General features: G+C 43.0%; 1 protein-coding gene across 3 annotated transcripts in view; it reads right to left on the minus strand.

Moving 5' to 3' along the window:
• nsmce2 (NSE2 (MMS21) homolog, SMC5-SMC6 complex SUMO ligase) overlaps positions 1–20,540 on the minus strand; it is a 286,626-nt gene that overhangs the window by 162,133 nt on the left and 103,953 nt on the right. For all 3 annotated transcript variants that reach the window (XM_070873392.1, XM_070873319.1, XM_070873341.1), the window contains exon 4: positions 15,380–15,533. In XM_070873392.1, coding sequence (XP_070729493.1) covers positions 15,380–15,533 — 154 coding nt within the window. The remainder of the gene's footprint in view (positions 1–15,379; positions 15,534–20,540) is intronic.

A 20,540-nucleotide genomic window follows, 5' to 3' on the forward strand; every position in this document is an offset into this window, starting at 1 on the left:
CTTCAGCATTCCAACTGTCTTCTTGACGATGTTGCGTGTGGCTATATGGCCGTTATTGTAGCGATGCTTGGCTTCTGTCTGAGGATTGCGGAGGGGGGGTCATGAGCCAGGTGGCGAGCACGTAACCTTTGTCTCCTAGCATCCAGCTCTGGCCTTCTGGCTGACACTCAAACAGCTGTGAGACAGTGCTCTTCACACAAGATGAAAGCATCATGGATGCTCTCTGGAAATTGTGCATTTACTACCATGATGCGCTGAGTGTGGTCACACACTATCTGTACGTTTAGCGAGTGGAATCCCTTTCAGTTTCGGTAAATCTCTGGATCCTCAAAAGGTGCTCGTACAGTCTGTACCTTTAGGAAGCCAACAATTCGTGCAACGTGTAGAGCCCTCTCAATTCTGTGCCTCCATGGTCATTAGTAAGTTTATGAGGTCCTTCCTGCATGCATACAGTGCAGTAGTCATCTGGCGAATGCAGCGATGTGTAGCGAACTGCGAGATGGAGTATATGACCCCGGCTGATGCCTGAAAGGAGCCGGGGACATAGAAGGCAAGTGCCGCAGTCACCTTCACCTCGACGGGCAGTGCAGTCCTCCTCACGCTTGTAGGCTGTAAGTCTGCCTTTATGAGCTGACATATCTCTATGACCACCTCTTTTCAAAAGCGCAACCTTCAAACGCACTGTGCCTCAGACAGGTGCAAGTATGAGCGCCGTTCCCTGAAAACTCATGGGGGGTGAGGACTCCTCCCCATAAGTCTGCAAACTTTTTGATTCTGCTGATAATGTTGTTGAATAAGCCTTCTTCCAGGTCTCTGCTCCATAGAAAAAGCAGCCAGCAATAATGGCAGAGATAGCATAGGCCCCATTCTTTTTAATGTCCTTAAATGTCCTTAAAAATGAAATATAAACTCACAAAACACTAAAGTGTAAAACGCAGCCTTCCCTGCAAATGCTTTCATTCACTGAACTCTAGCTCCATTTTTCAAGATGGTGCTGTTAGCATTGGTTTCGTCGTGAATCCAACATGCATTTTTTGGACTTTTTTTCCCCCCCGCAGTATTTAAAAATGGCGGTATTGGCCAATTTTGCAAAAATGGTGGTATCAGAGCATTTGACGCCCAGTGACGTCACAAAACCGTCCAAAAAAAAGGGCGGACGGTATCTTTTTAAATCGCCGGCGTTAAACCGCTGGCCAATTTTGAAAAATAACGGTAAATTTGTTTGTGTCAAAAAGCACATTTTAACCACAAAAAAAACCCGGTAAAATGGGCGCAAGGCTGGCCAATTTCTAGCACAGAGACTCTTAAGTAACCAATAGTAATAACCAGAGTCCATGACAAATTTTACAGTCCCGTGTCACCCAGACCGCAAGAGGTCAACAGGTGGGTTACAATACCACCACTGCTGCTGGCACAGCACAAGTAAAATGTAGAACAAATTTTGACAACCGCGTTGGAAGGAGGTACTTTTGAACAAAAAATATATGAGAGTGGGCAATGCAATCCTGGTGCAGTGGGGCTAGAGCTGGGTGCTCTTCAGGCACTGAATGCAGACATGCTGCTCTCCCAAGAGTTATTGACACCACACAATCAGCTCCATGCAATGTATGTCAATACCACCGAGTGCCTGTTATAATTTATTACTTCACACTATAAAGGGAGATCAGTTCATTATAATCTCCAGTACACAGCACATAAAACTCTAGGAGTGCCATGGGGCAGACTATCCAATATCAGCAATTCTTAAAGGTCTGCTAGTCAATAACAATAATGTAAAGTAACAATGGAGGCATAGGAGACAACAATCCAACTTCTAAAATAGGAGTTGTGACTTGTTGGGAATGCAATACTGTATGAATAACACTAGAATTTTCAAATGTGCTTTGTAAGTCGATGCATTATGCTATCTAGTGTTTACACTGGTACTGTATCCCCTTTTAAATGGAAAATATGTATGTGAATCAGAGTTCCTCCTTCATTTTCTGGTAACCACTGTGGCTTTGGTGGAAACCTAGGACCAAAACATCTGAGAAATGATGAATGGTGTAGAGAGATAGGAGAAGAGAATGTCAAAATAACTTTAAAAAACTCTGAAGCTTACCAAAAAATCTCAAAATGTAAACATTACTATTCCATGATCTGACTCCCTTTGACTTAAAAAAAGTGTATATTGACCGCTTTAATTGTCAGCCTTCCGAGCATTTTGTTGCAAAATGCGGACCACTGTATTAGTACATATTGCAAACAATGCAATTATTACACAGGACACAAGCACAATACTGTGGTTATTACAGCATTATGCTAAGGAAAGGCCGAACATAATTGTTCATACAGTGCGCTAATCTTGGGCATCTGTAATCCTTCGTAGTTCAATCAAGAGTGTCACTGAATTAAACCTGGAGAAGGATGTTTTATACGTCAGGTGGGGGAAGAAAGACATTGGCCCAGATTTTACGGCCGGCGGCAAAGTGGCGGTGCTTGCTACTGACCTCAAAATAAGCTGGCCACAAAGTTCCAACGATCTCTGTGGTGTCGATTTCACCTTTCCCCACGTTAATTTGATTCTGGCGCCAAGTCTGGGGGATCACCAGGGTCCAACAACAGTGATGTCATCAAGTAGACCAAGCAGCCAATCACATTGAAGAATTCTCAGACCGTAAACCAGGAAGTAAAATGCACTGATTATCCTTCACTTTTTAATCATTTTACAAAGAGAAAAATAAAGATTGGGACACACACATGGAATTAAGGTCAAAGCTGAAATCTCATTTAAAAAATTTTTTTTTAAATTATTATATTTTAAAAAATATGGAATTATCAAAGGAAAAATGCGACATTCCATAAACATAACATTAGTTTTTCAGGACCAGAGATATTGTTTAGCTGTAATTATGACTTAATACAATTAAAAACCCAGTTGCACCTCACTGAACGAGGCTTAACATTTTTTTTAACAATGGTATGATAGCATAAAAGGGGAAGTTCATGTCAAATCACTGATTCTGTGCCGTTTGCTATCTGCGGGATGTTCAACATCGCGCCCTGTGGAGGAACAGGGAATCACCGACAGTAACATGGATTTCCGTGTTTAATTGCACATGTGCGGATGCCAAAAGTTGCTGTCAGTTTCATAGGATAACGATGACGAACGCTGACAGTTCCGGCATCATTACAATCGCAAAATCTGGGCCATTAAAATATTGAGGAAGAAAAGTATAAAAATGATCAAGACAACTGATTACTGCAATAAAGTATCCAGAACACGACCCAAAAATATTTCTCATTTTCTACTACTTTCCTTTCACTGGCTCAAATTATATGTATTTGGATCAACAATACATGTCTTTACAACATTGAATCTGCTGTTCACTGAAAGCAATAAATTACACGATGATCGTCTCTTATTTCTACAATATTCTGGTTAATGTAAGGCTTGATTGGACGTAGATCTTTGAAAGGTTTACGCAACAAAACCAATGCAACTGTTGAATACAAAGGGTTATTTAAAAAAAGAATCAATCGCCCAGAGCATTTCTCACAGGGAGTCGAGACCAAGTTTAATCTTCTGAAGAAAAATTGGAAGGCAAAGGATAAATTGGACCGAAGTGTGCAGCCATAATAAGAACATAAGAAATAGGAGCAGGAGTAGGCAATTTGGCCCCTTGAGCCTGCTCAGATGATGACTGATCTGATCTTGGCCTCAACTCCACTTTCCTGCCCGCTCCCCATAACCCTCGACTCACCAGTAGTTCAAAAATCTGTCTATCTCTGCCTTGAATATATTCAACGACTCAGCCAACACAGCTCTCTGGGGTAGAGAATTCCAAAGATTCATAACCCTCAGAAGAAATTCTTCCTCATCTCCATTTTAAATGGACGACCCCTTATTCTGAAACTATACCCCTAGTTCTAGATTCCCCCACGAAGGGAAATATCCTCTTAGCATCTACCCTGTCAAGCCCCCTCAGAATCTTGTGTCTCTCAATAAGATCACCTCTCATTCTTCTAAACTCCAATGAGTACAAGTCCAACCTGCTCAATCTTTCCTCGTAAGACAACCCCTTCATCTCAGGAATCAATCTAGTGAATCTTCTCTGAACTACCTCCAATGCAAGTACATCCCTCCTTATATAAGGAGACCAAAACTGTACACAGTGCTCTTGGTATGGTCTCACCAACGCCCTGTACAGTTGTAGCAAAACTTCCCTACTTTTATTGTCTATCCCCCTTGCAATAAAGGCCAACATTCCATTTGCCTTCCAAATTACTTGCTGTACCCACATACTAATCTTTTGTGTTTCATGTACGAGGACACCCAGATCCCTCTGTACTGCAGCATAATTCAGTCCCCAGTTTAAAATCAAAAATTGTCAATATATTTTTTTTATATAATTATTTTTACATTATTTATTACTAAATACGCCAATTTGGGAAGGCGAAGTAGAGTTGATTGTAGCAAAGGAGTTTTTCTTTGTAGCAACAACAGGAAGAAAGATTTTACAAACAGGAAGTGTATCCAGATTCAAGATTTTTAATATAATAATCGATACGTTTCTGAGAATCATGGTCTAATGTTAACTTTTTTGGCCACATGCTCGCAAGATAAGCAGTATTCATGATTCATAGAATCATAGAAATTTACAGCACGGAAGAAAGCCATTTCGGCCCATCGTGTCCGCGCCAGCCAACAAGAGACTATCCAGCCGAGTCCCACTTTCTAGATCTAGGTCCATAGCCCAGCAGGTTACAGCACTTCAAGTGCACATCCAATTACTTTTTAAATGTGGAGAGAGTTTCTGCCTCTACCACCCTTTCAGGCAGAGTTCCAGACCCCCACAACCCTCTGGGTGAAGAAATTTCCCTTCATATCCCCTCTAAACCTTCTATCAATTACTTTAAATTTATGCCCCCTGGTTGTGGACCCCCCCTGCTAAAGGAAATAGGCCATTTCTATCCACTATATCTAGGGCTGGGCCACCGCACTCTCTAATGGCCCCGGCCTGCTGATGGTCCTGCAGGCCTGGACCACGCCGAGCCGCTGCATGCTGCTCCCTCTGATAGCCCCGGCCTGCTGATGCCATTAGAGGGAGCAGCGTGTGGTGGCATGCCACTTCAGAGAGCAGCGCGTGCTGCTGCAGGAAGTTGACAGCTGATTGCAGTGCGGGCAAGCACAGCAAGAGTGGCAAGGTCGGGGCGAAGGAGCGGCAAGAATTCGTAGAGGATGTGCTCGGGGCCCAGGGGAGGCGTGAGTTCGGGGCCCATGTGAGGTGAGGGCTCAGGGGCAGCCTGAGCCAGCCCACACTGTGATATGTGTGCGCACTAGGTCCGTGCAGCAGAGCGGGTCTCCAGTCATCTTGGTTAGTCCTTGCCACTGGACCAAGACCAAGCTATGTCAAGCCCATGTGGTGGCTGGTGTGCAATGGCCACCACACGTTAAAAAAATCCATGCACAGACATCCTCCACCCTTCAAGATGTAGTTCGGGATCTGGAATATTAGGTCCCTGTGAACTCATCCCTTTTCGGCGTGGAAGCAAGTCATCCTCGTTTCGAGGGACTGCCTATGATGATGATATCTAGGCTCCTCATAATTTTATACACCTCAATGAGGTCTCCCCTCAGCCTCCTCTGTTCCAAGGAAAACAAACCTAGCCTATCCAATCTGTCCTCATAGCCAAGGTTCTCCACTCCCGGCAACATCCTTGTAAATCTCCTCTGTACCCTCTCCACATTCCTCCTGTAATGCAGTGATCAGAACTGCACGCAGTACTCTAACTGTGGCCTAACTAGTGTTTTATACAGTTCAAGCATAACCCACCTGCTCTTGCATTCTATGCCTCGGCTAATAAAGGCAAGCATTCAGTATTGCCTTCTTAACCACCTTATCTACCTGGCCTGCTACCTTCAGGGATCTGTGGACATGCATTCCTCTACACTTCAGTGTCGTACCATTTAATGTGTATTCCATTTCCTTGTTAGTCCTCCCATAATGCATTACTTTACACTTCTCCGGATTAAATTCCATTTGCCACTGTTCTGCCCACCTGACCAGTTGATTGATATCTTCCTGCAGTCTATAGCTTTCTTCTTCATTATCAACCACACAGCCGATTTTAGTATCATCTGCAAACTTCTTAATCATACCCCCTATATTCAAGTCTAGATCATTGATGTATACCACAAAAAGCAAGGGACCGCGTACTGAGCCCTGCAGAACCCCACTGAAAATAGCCTTCCAGTCACAAAAACACTCATCAACCATTACCCTTTGCTTCCTGCCTTTGAGCCAATTTTGGATCCAACTTGCTACTTTTGCCCTGAATCCCATGGACTTTTACTTGCCTGACTAGTCTGCTACATGGGACCTTATCAAAAGCCTTGCTGAAATCCATATCTACTACATCAAACACACTACCCTCATCGACCCTCCTCGTCACCTCCTCAAAAAATTCAATCAAGTTAGCCAGACACGACCTTCCCTCAACAAATCCGTGCTGACTGTCCTTGATTAAACTGTGTCTTTCTAAATGAAGATTTATCCTGGCCTTCAAAATTTTTTCCAATAATTTTCCCACCACCGAGGTTAGACTGACTGGCCTGTAATTACTCAGTCTATTCCTTTCTCCCTTCTTAAGCAGAGATACCACATTAGCAGTCCTCCAGTCCTCTGGCACCACACCTGAAGCCAGAGAGGATTGGAAAATGATGGTCAAAGACTCAGCTATTTCCTCTTTTGCTTTGTTTAACAGCTTGGGATACATTTCATCCAGGCCCAGGGATTATTCACTTTCAAAGCTCCTAAATCCCTTAATACCTCCTCTCTCACTATGTTTATTTCATCTAATATTTCACACTCCTCCTCCCCAATAGCAATGTCTGTCTGCATCACCCCTCTCCTTTGTGAAAACAGACACAAAATATTCATTAAGAACCATACCCACATTTCACGCCTCCACACACAGATTACCCTCATGGTCTCTAATAGGCCCTACCCTTTCTTTAGTTATCCTCTTGCTCTTAATATATTTATAAAACATCTTTGGGTTTTCCTTCATTTTACTTGCCAAGAATTTTTCATGCTCTCTCTTTGCTTTCCTAATATCCTTTTTAATTTCACTCCTGCACTTTCTATACTCCTCCAGATATTCTGCAGTATTTAGCCCTCGGTATCGGTCATAGGCCTCCCTTTTTATCTTTATCCGACCGTGTATGTTCCTGGACAACCAGGGGGCTCTAGATTTGTTAGTCCCACCCTTTTTCTTTAAGGGCACATATTTGGTCTGAACCCTCCGGATCTCCTCCTTGAATGCCTCCCACTGCTCTGACACTGATTTACCTTCAAGAAGCTGTTTCCAGTCAACTATGGCCATCGTCAGTCACCTGAGAACTCATATTAGTGTAGAAGCAAGTCATCCTCGACTCAGAGGGACTCACTTGCCTAAATAATAATTTAGGTTACACACAGTTCACATGCCAATTTTAAATTAAACATTAATAAAATTAATAGCCCAGTTACATTAGTTTTCATGCATGGTCTTCACCTCAGTGACAATTAAAACTGCAGAATAACTGAGGAATGAAGCATTAAATAGATGACACATTGCATTTTGGCAAGCACCTCGTTGAGATAGTCTCGCACCAATTTGCTTTCGTCACATCTGCAGTATATCTGCAGCAGGTATGATGCGAACTTTCAAAAGTTCAGTTTTTAAATGTTTTAGTGTTAGTAAACCACTATCAGGACAGTCAGCCTTTTGTTAACACTAAAAATGTAAGCAGCATTTGGATGTTGTTGAATGGGGTTCTGCATTTGTGCACTGGCACATATGCATTGCTCTGCATGGAGCAGTAAAGTGCAGCACTGTTGCTCCTGCATTACTCTAAGCAGGTACCAGTCCCAAGCTGGCACCTGCAGCACTATAATACTGTCAAAGAAAATTGAAAGCAAAATCTTACTCAGTATGCAAAACCAAACCAAATCCTAAGTCGACAGATGGCAAAGATGTATAATAAAGATAATGGCTTCCTATGGAAATGGCATGGTATTTAAGAAAATAATACTATTCCAAGCAAGCAGACAACTCTTCATATAAAGCTTTTCCTGAATAAGCAGTTATATATGCAATTACTTTTAGCTAAAACAAATATATAATTTTTAAAAATCATAGGACTGCATGAACCCAATGCACACATGGTAAATACAAAGCTGTGTACATGGCCTGTTCTATTATGAATTACCAGTTTTGTACTACACTGTTTTCAAGCAGTGCAAAGCAGGGACCAGATGCTTTGCCATTGAGAGTGATGAAACAATAAAAAAGATAAAGAAAAGAAAATAAGGTAAAGAAAGAACCTGCATTTATATAGCACCTTTCACATCATCAGGGCATCTCAAAAGACTTCACAGTCAATGAATTACTTTTGAAATGTAGTCACGGCTATGATGTGGCCAAAGAAAAATGAGGCAGACAGTCATCCCAAGTCAGTCAAGTACCTCTTAGTACCCGCCATACAGCACAAATCTCGAACTGAAGTAGGCCATTAGCAAGTGCACTGCTGTTACTTTACAAGTTTCTACATGAGAATTAGCAGGTTTGTGTTTTAAATTATAGTGGCATTATGTACAAAACATTCCAGAGCTTGCTCATGTACATTTAAGGTATACATTTATAGCAAATGCATGATAAAAAAATTAAAAATAATTAAGTCTCAGCGGTGAGGGAAATGACAGCACATTTCTGAATACTTGCATTATTTTACAAAGTGCAATACAGTCTGCTCAAAAGCCCTTGGTTATAATAATTGCATTTTGATGCACGACTTTTTTAAAACTCAGCAGACATGACTGAATCAAGGATCCAGGTTCTGTAAGTTTCCTAGCTACTGCAAAACAGTTTTGACTTCAAACAAGAGTTCACAATAACTCTTTGGGATAGTAACATAAACTTGCATTTATATAGCAATTTTAATGTCCCAAAGTGCTTCACAGAGTCGGGCGGGGGGGATGGCTGTTGGTAGGGGGTGAGTGTCTACAAGTCAACATCTTCCCACCACAGGGAGTTTGACTTGAACTTTTGGACTCTTTCAGATTGTCTTCTCTCTGACCTCTGTTTACAACCAGGACATGTTTCCCCAAATTTTTGCCAGGTTTATGTAACTTGAATTCCCTCTGCGTCTATTCACATCTTCATTTTGGCTGCCACTCCTCACATTCTTGGGCCTTGCTCTTTTGTCTCCTCCCCATCCTGTCGCCCAGTCATGTCACCTCTAGGGTACTTTGCCTCCTCCCAAACCTAAAGTTCCTTCCCAAAATCTCACCATCGCCCTCTCCTCCATTAAGATCCCCCTTAAATCACAGCTCTTTAACTAAGCTAATAGTTACCTCATTACACTTCTGTGAAGCAATTGTTGGTTTTCTACATTAAATACAAGTTGAAAGACACTAAGCAGCAGGAAAAGAACCAAGGAAGGTAACCAAAGATGGGGTTAAAGAGATAGATATTTGTAGGGAGAAAAGAAGCAAAGTAAAGGGATTTAGGGAAAGAGTTCTGAATTGTCAGGTCCTACCAATAATGGTGGTGTGGAGTGAGGAGATTATGTACAGCAGGCCACAGTCAAGAGAGCAGAAGGTATAAGCTGGATCATAGATCTGAAGAAGGCGGCAGAGGTAGGATGGCGTGATCTCAAGAAAATTATGAATGAGGAAGGTCATTCAGCCTATCCATCCAGAAAGCCTTTAGTTCCCCTATTGGAGCATCACATTGTTTCTTAAATAATTCCAGGGGCTTCTTATCAACTACTATATCTCAAAGTCCATTCCATGTTGCTATTGATTCAGGTCTGCTTTCGATACCGCTTTGGGATCAATGGCATCAGTCACACCTTTAAGAAGTCTAAGTGTCTTGTTTTTAATGAGCGCCTAATATATACTTGTATAATAGCAGGACCCAAGGGTGTAACAATGGAACCCTCTTGTGACCTGAACTGGATATCTATGTCATTTGTATGTGTGTTCTTCAATCTCTCAGGACCAAGCAAACACTTGGAGAGAGGAAGCTTGGTATGAAATATTAAGCTGGTTTATTTCCAATTGTGGACATAGAGCAACCCTGCCTTTTGGCCATCTCCCTCAATTCTTTGCCATCTACTGGGTATATGTTTTCTTCCTCTCCTCTAAGAAGCACCTTGGGACATTAAAAGACACTATATAAAGCCAAGTTGTTGTTGCTATCTCAACAATGGTAGTAAGCGAACAGGATTTGGCACTTAATCAGTTGTGAGTGGCACTTTGAACAAACTGAAGTTTATATGGGCTGGAGCTTTAGAGGCCAGGAAGTGTCAAAAGCATGGATAATGATTTCACCAGAAACGAGGGCTAGGTAAAAGCAGAGGTGGACAATATTGTAAAAGTAAAAATAGGTAGCCTTGGTCATAGAATGAATATGGGATTTGAATCACATGTCAAAAAGGACATGGAGACTGCACATCTTCAGGTTCAACCTGAGCAAACACCCACTGATAGGAATAGATTTGGAGAATAAGGTGTGGTGCTTTTTGTTAGGAGCTGAATAGGAAGACTTATAAAAACTTAACTTAGGGATCGCCATAGTGGCGTTCATGGAATCAAGGATGAAGAAGAGAAGTTGAGCTAGGTACAGCCAGCATTCTTTTGGAAGTTGACATCATGCTAATAGATAACTTGCAAAGAGACGGCATTAAGACAGCAACAAACTATTCTGTAACACATCATCCTTACAAGATACTTTCTGACAGGGTTTCAAAATCAGTATTACGGAGAGTCCTTATTGAATAATGATCAGCAATGCTTAGTTGGTTACGTTTCACACTAGAACTGTAGTTGCCCTACATAAAAAAGGGTACATGGAAGATGTCCATTTTATGTAGAGATGCACACATGGCTTCTGCCTCCAAAATGTAAACTCTCTTAAGGATTTCCACAATGAAAGTAGTATCAAAGACAAGAGCTTCAAAGTGGCATTCAGAGGTTACACCATGTCCTTGAGAACTTCAGAGGAAGAAAAATTAATTGTAAATAATATTATAAAGAAAATTTTGTGGTTTTGGTCTACTACACTTTGAAATTATAAACCAAAAAGTTGAACATACTCTGAGAATGAAACTGCAAAGTAAATCTGCTTCCGAGATGCTTTGATTGTCTGCCCACTGAAACCATGAATTAAAAAGAACTTCTCAGTTAGTTCCTTTCAAGTAAAGTTCACTAACTATATTAACGCCAGGAATACAAATGCTCAAAATGTTACAAAAAGTTTTTTTAAATGAAAATTCCACTACTATAAATTAATAGCCTGCATTAACTACAATAAACTATAGGCGCTAATCAACATCACTGAAACTTAGACATTGTATCATAGTTATGTCAGCACCATTAATAACCTGTGCTTATAATGAACTTTTCTGTCAATCACAATGTTGAGTTTGTTCACATAATCACTGCCCTGCCAGTCAATTTTCTGCTTCCTCAGTATTCAAGTATGTGTTTTTCTTCCTAATTGGCTATTTTCTACTTTGTTATATTTACATTATTCACCAAACCCTTTCTCATCAATTACATTCTACCAAACAAATTCTTCAAAATACTGCTGTCTTGACAGCTTATATACCCTTAAAAATAAAGGACACGACTGCTGTCAATGAACTGGAAGTAGTTGCGCAGTTACAGTTACAGTGCTTGTTGTTGTCGGACTTCCCAAAATGAGGAATAACGAAGCGGATTTTGAGAATTCTGTTACAACCGTTAATTTTAAATAAAATTCAAACTGTGAGTTTAGTTTTAAAGACAGCGGTTCTTAAACTGAAAAAATCACCAGTACGATTAACCCAACCTAGTAATATTAACCCAACCTAGTAACATTAATCAAACTATAGTAACATTAAGGAAACAAAGTTAAATTAATCGAACCACAGCAACATTAATGAAACTTTATTAGTGATGTGCTTCAGCACTTCTCAGCTCCTCAGTTTATTGTGGTGACCGCTACTTTTTGAAAGTTGGGACCTGACAGCTATGCGAAGAATGCTTCTGCGCAGCTTCCAGTAGCTTCCGGTTCGTTGCCAGCTGTCACTCCGAAAAATAAAACGATATAACAGACAGAAGAAATTACTGCCCACCCAACAAACTTACCATGAAGCAAGGTACCAAAAACCTCCCAAATACCACCAATGTAGTGATCTCTTCCAGGAAGTAGGTGAGGGGTGGAGAGGAGGTGGGGAAAGCTCTGAACATCATGGAATTCAGATACTCACTCACTCAGCATTAATTACGTAGAACACTGTTCAGCTGTTTGAAGATCCGGTTCTGGTTTCACAGATTTCAAAATTGGTTGGGTTAGCTCAAAATGCCTCGCCACAGCAAGCAGTCTTCAAATGTGCCTTTTACAGATCTGGAATCTGTGCTCTATCACTCTGGTTATACATCACCTGTTAGTTTTCTTTACTGCTGTCATGCATTGTACTTTTGATTTCAGTGATCTATCCACTAATACCCCGAGATCCCTAAGCAGGCATCCACAAGCCATTACTATCTATTATGAAATCATCAATCTTGGATTTGTTGGTGCAATGCTCAGCAACAGATTTCATCATACAGACATACACAACAATGCAATATATTCCACCCTCATTGCAAGATAATGCTCCAGAATAAATTAACTTGTTGATTATAACAAAGTACATATCCTGCAGTTTGTAACAGAAAACATATTACAGAAACTGTTCGAGAAGGAAGAGTACTCTATTATTGTATGCGATGACATAGTTAAATACTGTACATCAGTTGGTTAAATTAATGCAGTATTTCCAAACACATTTATAGCACAATTACAGACATCCCTGTGTGATATAATACAAGGCCATACACACTGAAAAATCTATGGTGACAAGGCACATCAACAGAACCAAATTAGGAAGCTTTCCATGCCTTGTTATTCTATAAACAATTTTTTTTCAGTCATTGTAAAGGCAGACGACTACTTCCAGCATAGGTAGTGAACCTGCAGAATTACATTATCACTAAATAAAGTGTTAACATCCACGTTGTTGGTTTGTACAAGTTAAACACACTTGTCCGAGATGCCCTGCTCATCCAGAAGCTAAGCGATAATGGTACCTGTATCACCATTCAAATACATTGAAGTGAAGTTCCTGTTCTTCCCTCAGACAGACTAAACTTGTCAAAAAAAGTTAGGGCTTGTCAATTCCAGTGCAAGTACCTTTTTAATGATGTGATGTCTTAATTACTGCCAAACAACCACTCTGGCACTGACGATCAACTTTTACAAGTGTGGAATGTTATTCCTTTAGATTTTAATTATTATTGGAGATTTTAAAAATTATAAAATGTAACTTAAACTTTTTAAAAACTTTTTTTTATTAATCTCTCTTAATCTAATCTTTCTTTCCCTCTCTTTATTTCACTTTCTGCGCCTAATTTGACACTGAATTCACTATTCTAACTGACACTTCCTGGTTCAGACTCTGCGCTGCTCATTTAACGAATCTTCTGTCTGATTGGCTATGGAAATATACAGTAGCTTGCTCTGTTCACAAAGGTTCCAGATGCCCTGTAGAGGTTGTGCTTTTGGACAGTTGGCTGAGAGGAACTTCCAGTGCAAAAGCCCATAGAAAGTCAATAGTCAAGTGCAAGTGTAATGAACAGTGCCACTGACCGCAAAATCCGGCCCAATATAATCCAATCTGTCTGCACTTCATTTTGAAAAGCCCACCTGTAACTGTGGAAAGATAGGCTTTGTAGTTTCAATTTTATTACAGGTTGTATCTCTCCAGTCCAGGATTCTTTGGTTCGGCATCATTCCCGGCAGGGGGGGCTTCATGACCCATGCCATGTCCTGGGACTGGCTGCTCTGTTTCTCCCTGCTGCCTCCGGTGTTCCCTTCGAAGTCGGGTCAGTATACTGTGTCCTGCGGCTGGCTGCTCTTCTTCTCTCCGCTGCCTCAGGTGTTCCCTCCTTGATTAGATCGGCGCGGAGAGGGAGCGAGGAGCGTGGCGGCTGACTGAGGCGCCGAAGCTGAGCCTGAGAAATGCTGCGCAGCAGGCTTGTGCGCAGTACGCGGCCAGGTCGTTGTCAGTAGCGTTGTCAGCAGTACCCGGTAAGTCTAGGGTATTGCTGACAACGCTAGGATCGGTGTGACCTCCCGTGGTCCGGAAAGTTCTCTGGTCTGGTACTGGTCAGGACCCAAGGGTGCCAGACTGGAGAGGTACAACCTGTACTAAATATAACCTCGCAAGCCAAAAATAAATATATCTGCAAACTGTAGTTTGTAATAAAATAATCACTTAGAATGTCTGTAAAAAGCAGTCCTATTACACAAAGCTTCAAAACATAAAAGAAAGCTTCTATGATTACGAATTAAGCTGCAAATCCAACATTTAACAAAAGCAACTACCATGCTACTTTCTATTAACATTTTTCTGATTGAATCAGTTTTTGGATTTTGTTTTACAACTGGATTTTCCATCAAGGAAAAAGCTGCAGTGTTCGCAACTGCATCCTGGGTAAGCTAACTCACTAGAAGCTCTGCCCAATGAAAAACACCCATCTTCAAGTGCCTCTTCTCTCTGCCCCCTCACTCAATTTTCCATCCATTTCAACTTGTTATGGGCCATCAGGAGTTAGTCCAGCGAAATACTAAAATTAGGCTTTTGTTATGAATTTCAACAGAAAATGATCTCCCCTCTGGCACTGTGGTGCCGAATAGAGGTGTTCTAGGGCCACCGGGTGTAGACTGCAGTCTTGTGGAGATTGGCATGGAATTGGAAAGCAGGGGCTGAAACACCCAGAGCAGGCCCCAAATGAACGGAAGGAATAGCGTTGAAACAGTTGGGGTGAGCTTGAGTGTGTAAAGCACAGCTCCAGCACTTGGGGAGGGGAGTACGCGGAAGGGGCCAAAGGTTGGGCAGTGTGTGCAAAATGTCCAGGCTGGAGAGTCCAGGAGGTAGGGGGAAAAACAAGGAACTATCATGTTTGCTGTAAACAATTAATTTATTTCCTCAAAACGATCCAAGTGATAGGTGAGCATGGATCAATAAGCAATGTTGGAGAGTCACTACCATACAATATTACAGACACATGACAAATAGATAGAAACAATAACAGGATTGTTGTATCAAGTAACTACCAGGATGGTAGGAAGCCAGCATGATGGACCGCGTTTTTTTTTGATTTAACAATTCTAATGTTCCTAGGTTTACTGAACTGCTATGTATTAGTTTTCATTATGGTATATAACTCCTTTAAAAATTATTATGCAATGTTAGGTTTCCATCATGAGATTATAAACTGCAAACAATGATACAGATGTTTTAAATAACAAAAGCACTTACCTTGCTTTTTCATCTCCTTCAGCTGACCTTTAAAGTGTATATATTTTTCACTTTTGAGTAGATCCTCATCTTTGTTCAGATTTTTCAGTTCATTAAACCTTTTATCTACTAATGGTTTCAAATCAGGCATTCGTTCTGGTCTCTCTTGCTTTATCTAGAAAAGAGATTTATTCAATAATAATGACCACGATAGGTTTTTATATGTAGTCATATGAACTCAATTTCTTTTAATCATCATTATCTGCATTTAAATTAGCACTCAAACACCTAACTCTAGGCCAGTACTCTGGCACAGTATTAAATACTGAGCCCCTCAATATATCAAAGCTAAATGTTCTTGTGTCTACCATCTATGTGACCATCAAGGGATCAGTCAATTTTCTTCATCAATCAAATGCTTAGATGTTAGTTTTTCTACATTCTATTTGGCAAGATCACAGAAAACGGATGTGATTATGAAATCCACTCCAGAAAACACTGGAAGAAAAAAAAATCCTCAAATTCCCATAATTCAATAAAACAGAATTTAACTTGCAGAATGCAATTCCCGAAACCCCCAACAAATCTTAAATCCTGTGTACTAAAAATGGAATTTCAATTATTCAGTTACTGTAAAACTGTGGACTGCTTGACAGGTTATTTTCTACTTTCTTCATACTTTAGTTATTCATTGATCTCCAAGCAAAATCCTTGTCCCCAAATTTAATGTGTTATAAATATCTCCACCCAGTTCACTATATAGCACTAAAATTTAAATTTAGAACATGATGAACACAGAAAAAGTCAACAATTCCGGAACAAAAACACAAACATACCCATAACGATCATCATCATAGGCAGTCCCTCAAAATCGAGGAAGACTTACTTCCTCTCTTATGGGCTCAAATTTGGCCAGGAGTTGCTCCGTTTTTTGTTTGAAAAGAGCAACTTGATTTTTCTGGAGTATCTTAAAAATCCCCATTTTGCACATTCAATTTGCGCCAGCGTAAGTGAGTTAGTTAGGATTTTTTTAGTTTATTTTTTTCTCTCAAAAGGGGGCGTTACCAGCCACCTAACGCCAGTTTTGGCCATTTAGGCCACTTTGGCCAACTAATAGTTACTCATATTCTACTTACGCCAGCGTATGTGGCCACTTCAGAAAATCCTTGCGGAGAGTTAAGAAATCAGAGCAGGTAGGTACATCGAAGGCCAGCAGAACTTAATGACTTGACTAAAGAATGTGAATGGGATCAAACAGCTATACAGGACATCATATGGCAAACTTCGCAAAGTTAATTTACTATACATAAGAAGCATTCATGGAAGCTTAAACTACAAAAATAAAAGAAGCAAAAGATAGTTGAATTAAATTGCCCTAATCTCACAACTAATTTAAACAACTATTTGTTTGCAATGATTATACTGGGCCAAAATTGAGCCCATATTATCTAAATAAAGTCTGCTTCAATAAATAAGATAGTCTCTCAGTATTCCTCCGTCACTTATGTTCTTCTTTCACAATAGCACCAGGTGATCATCATCATAGGTAGTCCCTCGGAATCGAGGAAGACTTGCTTCCACTCCTGAAGTGAGTTCTTTGATGGCTGAATAGTCCAATACAAGAGCCACAGACTGTCACAGGTGGGACAGATAGTCGTTGAAGGAAGGGGTGGGTGGGACTGGTTTGCCGCACGCTCTTTCCACTGTCTGCGCTTGATTTCTGCATGCTCTCGGCGTTGAGACTCGAGGTGCTCAGCGCCCTCTTGGATGCACTTCCTCCACTTCTGGCGGTCATGGGCCAGGGACTCCCAGGTGGGGATGTTGCACTTTATCAGGGATGCTTTGAGGGTGTCCTTGTAGCGTTTCCGCTGCCCACCTTTGGTTCGTTTGCCGTGGAGGAGCTCCAAGTAGAGCACTTGCTTTGGGAGCCTCGTGTCTGACATGCAAACTATGTGGTCTGCCCAGCGGAGCTGATCAGAGTGTGGTCAGTGCTTCAATGCTGGGGATGTTAGCCTGAGTGAGGATGCTGATGTGGGTGCACCTGTCCTCCCAGGGGATTTGTAGGATTTTGCAGACACATCGTTGGTGATATTTCTCAAGCAACTTGAGGTGCTGCTGTACATGGCCCATGTCTCTGAGCCATACAGGAGGGCAGGTATTATTACAGCCCTGTAGACCATGAGCTTGGTGGCAGTTTGGAGGGCCTGGTCTTCAAACACTCTTTTCCTCAGGCGACCGAAGGCTGCACTGGCGCACTGGGGGCGGTGTTGAATCTCGTCGCCGATGCCTGCTCTTGTTGATAGGAGGCTCCGGAGATATGAGAAGTGGTCCACGGTGTCCAGGGCCGCGGCGTGGATCTTGATGACTGGGAGGCAGTGCTGTGCGTTGAGGACAGGCTGGTGGAGGAGCTTTGTCTCACGGATGTTTAGCGTAAGACCTATGCTTTCGTACGCCTCAGTAAATACGTCAACTATGTCCTGGAGTGTGGCCTCTGTATGTGTGCAGGTTGGGGTGGTCTTGGATCTGGCCGGGAGACGGCGCAGGTTGAACAGGTTCCCCACTGGTTCTGTAGTTTAGTTCCACTCCAGCGGGGAGCTTGTTGACTGTGAGGTGGAGCATGGCGGCGAGAAAGATTGAGAAGAGGGTTGGGGCGATGACGCAGCCCTGTTTGACCCCAGTCCGACCGCGAATTGGGTCTGTGATGGATCCGTTGGTAAGGATCACGGTCTGCATGTCGTCAAGGAGCAGGCGGAGGATGGTGACGAACTTTTGGGGCATCTAAAGCGGAGGAGGACACTCCATAGATCCTCGCGGTTGGCAGTGTCAAAGGCCTTTGTAAGGTCGAAGAAGGCCATGTATAAGGGCTGGCGCTGCTCCCTGCAATTTTCTTGTAGCTGTTGGGCTGCAAAAATCATGTCCGTTGTGCCCTATTGGTGACGAAATCTGCACTGCGACTCCAGGAGGAGCTCCTCAGCCACGGGAAGACGACGATTGAGGAGGACTCTAGCGACGACTTTTCCAGTGGCTCTTACAGGGAGATTCCTCTGTAGTTGCCGCAGTCAGACTTGTCCCCTTTTTTAAAGATGGTCACGATTACTGCATCTCTGAGATCCCCCAGCATGCTCTCCTCCCTCCAAATGATAGAGACGAGGTCGTGTATTCGTGCCAGCAGTGTCTCTCCGCCATACTTTAATGCCTCAGCAGGGATTCCATCCACACCCGTAGCCTTGTTGTTTTTGAGCTGACTTATGGCTTTCATCAGGTGAATAGGCTTGACAAATGGTCACTACTATTCACAAGAGACAAAACATATTTACGTAATTTTTTCAAAATATCCAAAAGTCCAGGAAAATGATAAACCATTAAGAAAGTTCAAAAATAGCTACAGTGCATAAAATTTCAAACCTGCAGTCGATCGCACCGGGAGGCCACTCGGCCAGGGATAGGGGGCGGGCATCGGGACCCACACACTCAGCGGCTGGGGGCGAGGAGCTACTGCACATGCATGGACGCTCCACTGCGCATGTGCAGTTGTCCCAGCACTGTTTTCAGCGCAGGACGCTGGCTTGGCCCCCGACTCGACTGGCCACGCTGCGCGACGGCCGAGAAGAAGCCGGACAGCGGCCAAAGTGGGGAGCGATTTTTTCGGCACACTTATCAACGGAGAAAAGCAGCGCATCTCCAGTAAGTGCGCCAAAAAAAGGGGTAGGCCAAAGTTGAGCCCTAAAAGTGAGTTCTTAGGTGACTGAACAGTCCAATACGGGAATTACAGTCTCTGTCACAGGTGGAACAGACAGTAGTTGAAGGAAAGGGTGGGTGAGGAGTCGGATTTGCCGCAAGCTCCTTCCGTTGCCTGCGCTTACTTTCTGCACGCTCTTGGCGACGAGACTCGAGGTGCTCAGCGCCCTCCCAGATGCTCTTCCTCCACTTAGGGTGGTTTTCGGCCAGGAACTCCCAGATAGGTCGGTGGCGATGACTATACCCATTGTCCAACAGCTTCCACAAACAAATCTGTCTGGACCGAATGAATCCAATGCTTTGCGAACTTCTCAGAGGGAGGAGAGCAAGCAGAAGGGGATAGAGACAGAGAGGGGGCGGGCGCAGGGGGCGAGAGAGCACACGGGGGGGGAAAGAGAGAAAATGCGGGGGGGGTGGGGAAGAAGAGAGAGAGAAAACGCGGGGGGGGGGGGGGAAGAGAGAGAGAGAGAGAGAGAGAGAGAGAGAGAGAGAGAGAGAGAGAGAGAGAGAAAACACGCGGGGGGGGGGGAAGGAGAGAGAGAGAGAGAGAGAGAGAGAGAGAGAAAACACGCGGGGGGGGGGGTAGGAGAGAGAGAGAGAGAGAGAGAGAGAGAGAGAAAACGCGGAGGGGGGGGGGGAAGAGAGAGAGAAAACGCGGGGGGGGGGGCGGGGGAAGAGAGAGAGAAAACGCGGGGGGGGAAGAGAGAAAACGCAGCGGGAGAGAGAGAGAAAACGCAGCGGGAGAGAGAGAGAAAACGCAGGGGGAGAGAGAGAGAGAGAGAGAAAACGCAGAGAGAGAGAGAGAGAGAGAGAAAACGCAGGGGGAGGGAGAGAGAGAGAGAGCGAGAACGCAGCGGGAGAGAGAGAGGGAGAGAGAGAGAGAGAGAGAACGAACGTAGAGAGAGAGAGAAAGGGAGACAACGCTGGGGGAGAGAGAGAGAGAGAGAGAATGCAGGGAGAGAGAGTGAGAAAGAATGCAGAGGGAGAGAGAGTACAGAGAGGAGGCAGTAGGAGAGAGAACGCGGGTGGAGAGGGAAAGAAAACACACGGGGAGAGAGCGAGCGAGAGAAAACACAGAGGGAGAGAGAGAACATTGGGGGGGGGGAGGAGGGAGGGGGAAGAGAGAACAGACAGGAGGCAGGAGGAGGGGAGTTGAGGGAAGAGAGGGAATGGGCAGGGACAGATTAACCATGGGGTGGATGGGGCTGCAGCCCCAGATCTACCAGAGAATATAGGCCCATCAAATAGATGTCGGACACAAAATATAAGGCCTCCCAAATAGGCTGAATAGAATAGGCAATGAGAGAGGGAAAACAAGACTGAGGAAAATATTGTTTATCGGCCTAACGTGTACATACCTATTTTTGCAGAGTATCTATATACACTAATGTACCTATATACAGAACTGAATATGTACTAGCTTGTTCAATTTCACGTTATTGAG

The sequence above is a fragment of the Pristiophorus japonicus genome, chromosome 1 (assembly GCF_044704955.1).
Source record: "Pristiophorus japonicus isolate sPriJap1 chromosome 1, sPriJap1.hap1, whole genome shotgun sequence".
Classification (NCBI taxonomy): Eukaryota; Metazoa; Chordata; class Chondrichthyes; family Pristiophoridae; genus Pristiophorus; species Pristiophorus japonicus.